The sequence below is a fragment of the Haliaeetus leucocephalus genome, unplaced genomic scaffold, assembly GCF_000737465.1.
Source record: "Haliaeetus leucocephalus isolate CR32 unplaced genomic scaffold, Haliaeetus_leucocephalus-4.0 Scaffold229, whole genome shotgun sequence".
Classification (NCBI taxonomy): Eukaryota; Metazoa; Chordata; class Aves; order Accipitriformes; family Accipitridae; genus Haliaeetus; species Haliaeetus leucocephalus.
The window spans coordinates 2,396,826-2,397,070 of record NW_010972665.1 but is presented as its reverse complement, the minus strand read 5'-3'; the positions used below and the strand labels follow the sequence as shown (position 1 = coordinate 2,397,070).

The window sequence follows — 245 nt, the reverse complement described above, 5'->3', positions numbered from 1 at the left end:
GACTTTGGCCGCGCACCGCGGCGGCACGTGTCTCGTCCTCCACCGGGGGCAGCACCGGCGGCACCCAGCGACCCTCCGCTATCCGCTGGGGCTTCTTGGTGAAGAAGAGCCCCTCTCCGCCGCCCGTTACCTCAGTTGCTTTTGCTCCAGCTTGAGCTTCTTGGCTTGCGGCTCCCCCGCTGCCATCTTCGCCCTGGGCGGCGTGCGGCGCGCTCCGCTCGCCTCGGCCCGCCAGCCCCAGCCCG

General features: G+C 71.8%; 1 protein-coding gene across 1 annotated transcript in view; it reads right to left on the bottom strand.

Annotated features, from left to right (window-relative positions):
* Window positions 1–220, bottom strand: part of ADK (adenosine kinase) — a 296,805-nt gene extending 296,585 nt beyond the window's left edge. The window contains exon 1 of the mRNA XM_010567786.1: window positions 131–220. Coding sequence (XP_010566088.1) covers window positions 131–186 — 56 coding nt within the window. The 5' untranslated portion in view covers window positions 187–220. The remainder of the gene's footprint in view (window positions 1–130) is intronic.
* Between the last annotated feature and the right edge of the window lie 25 nt (window positions 221–245).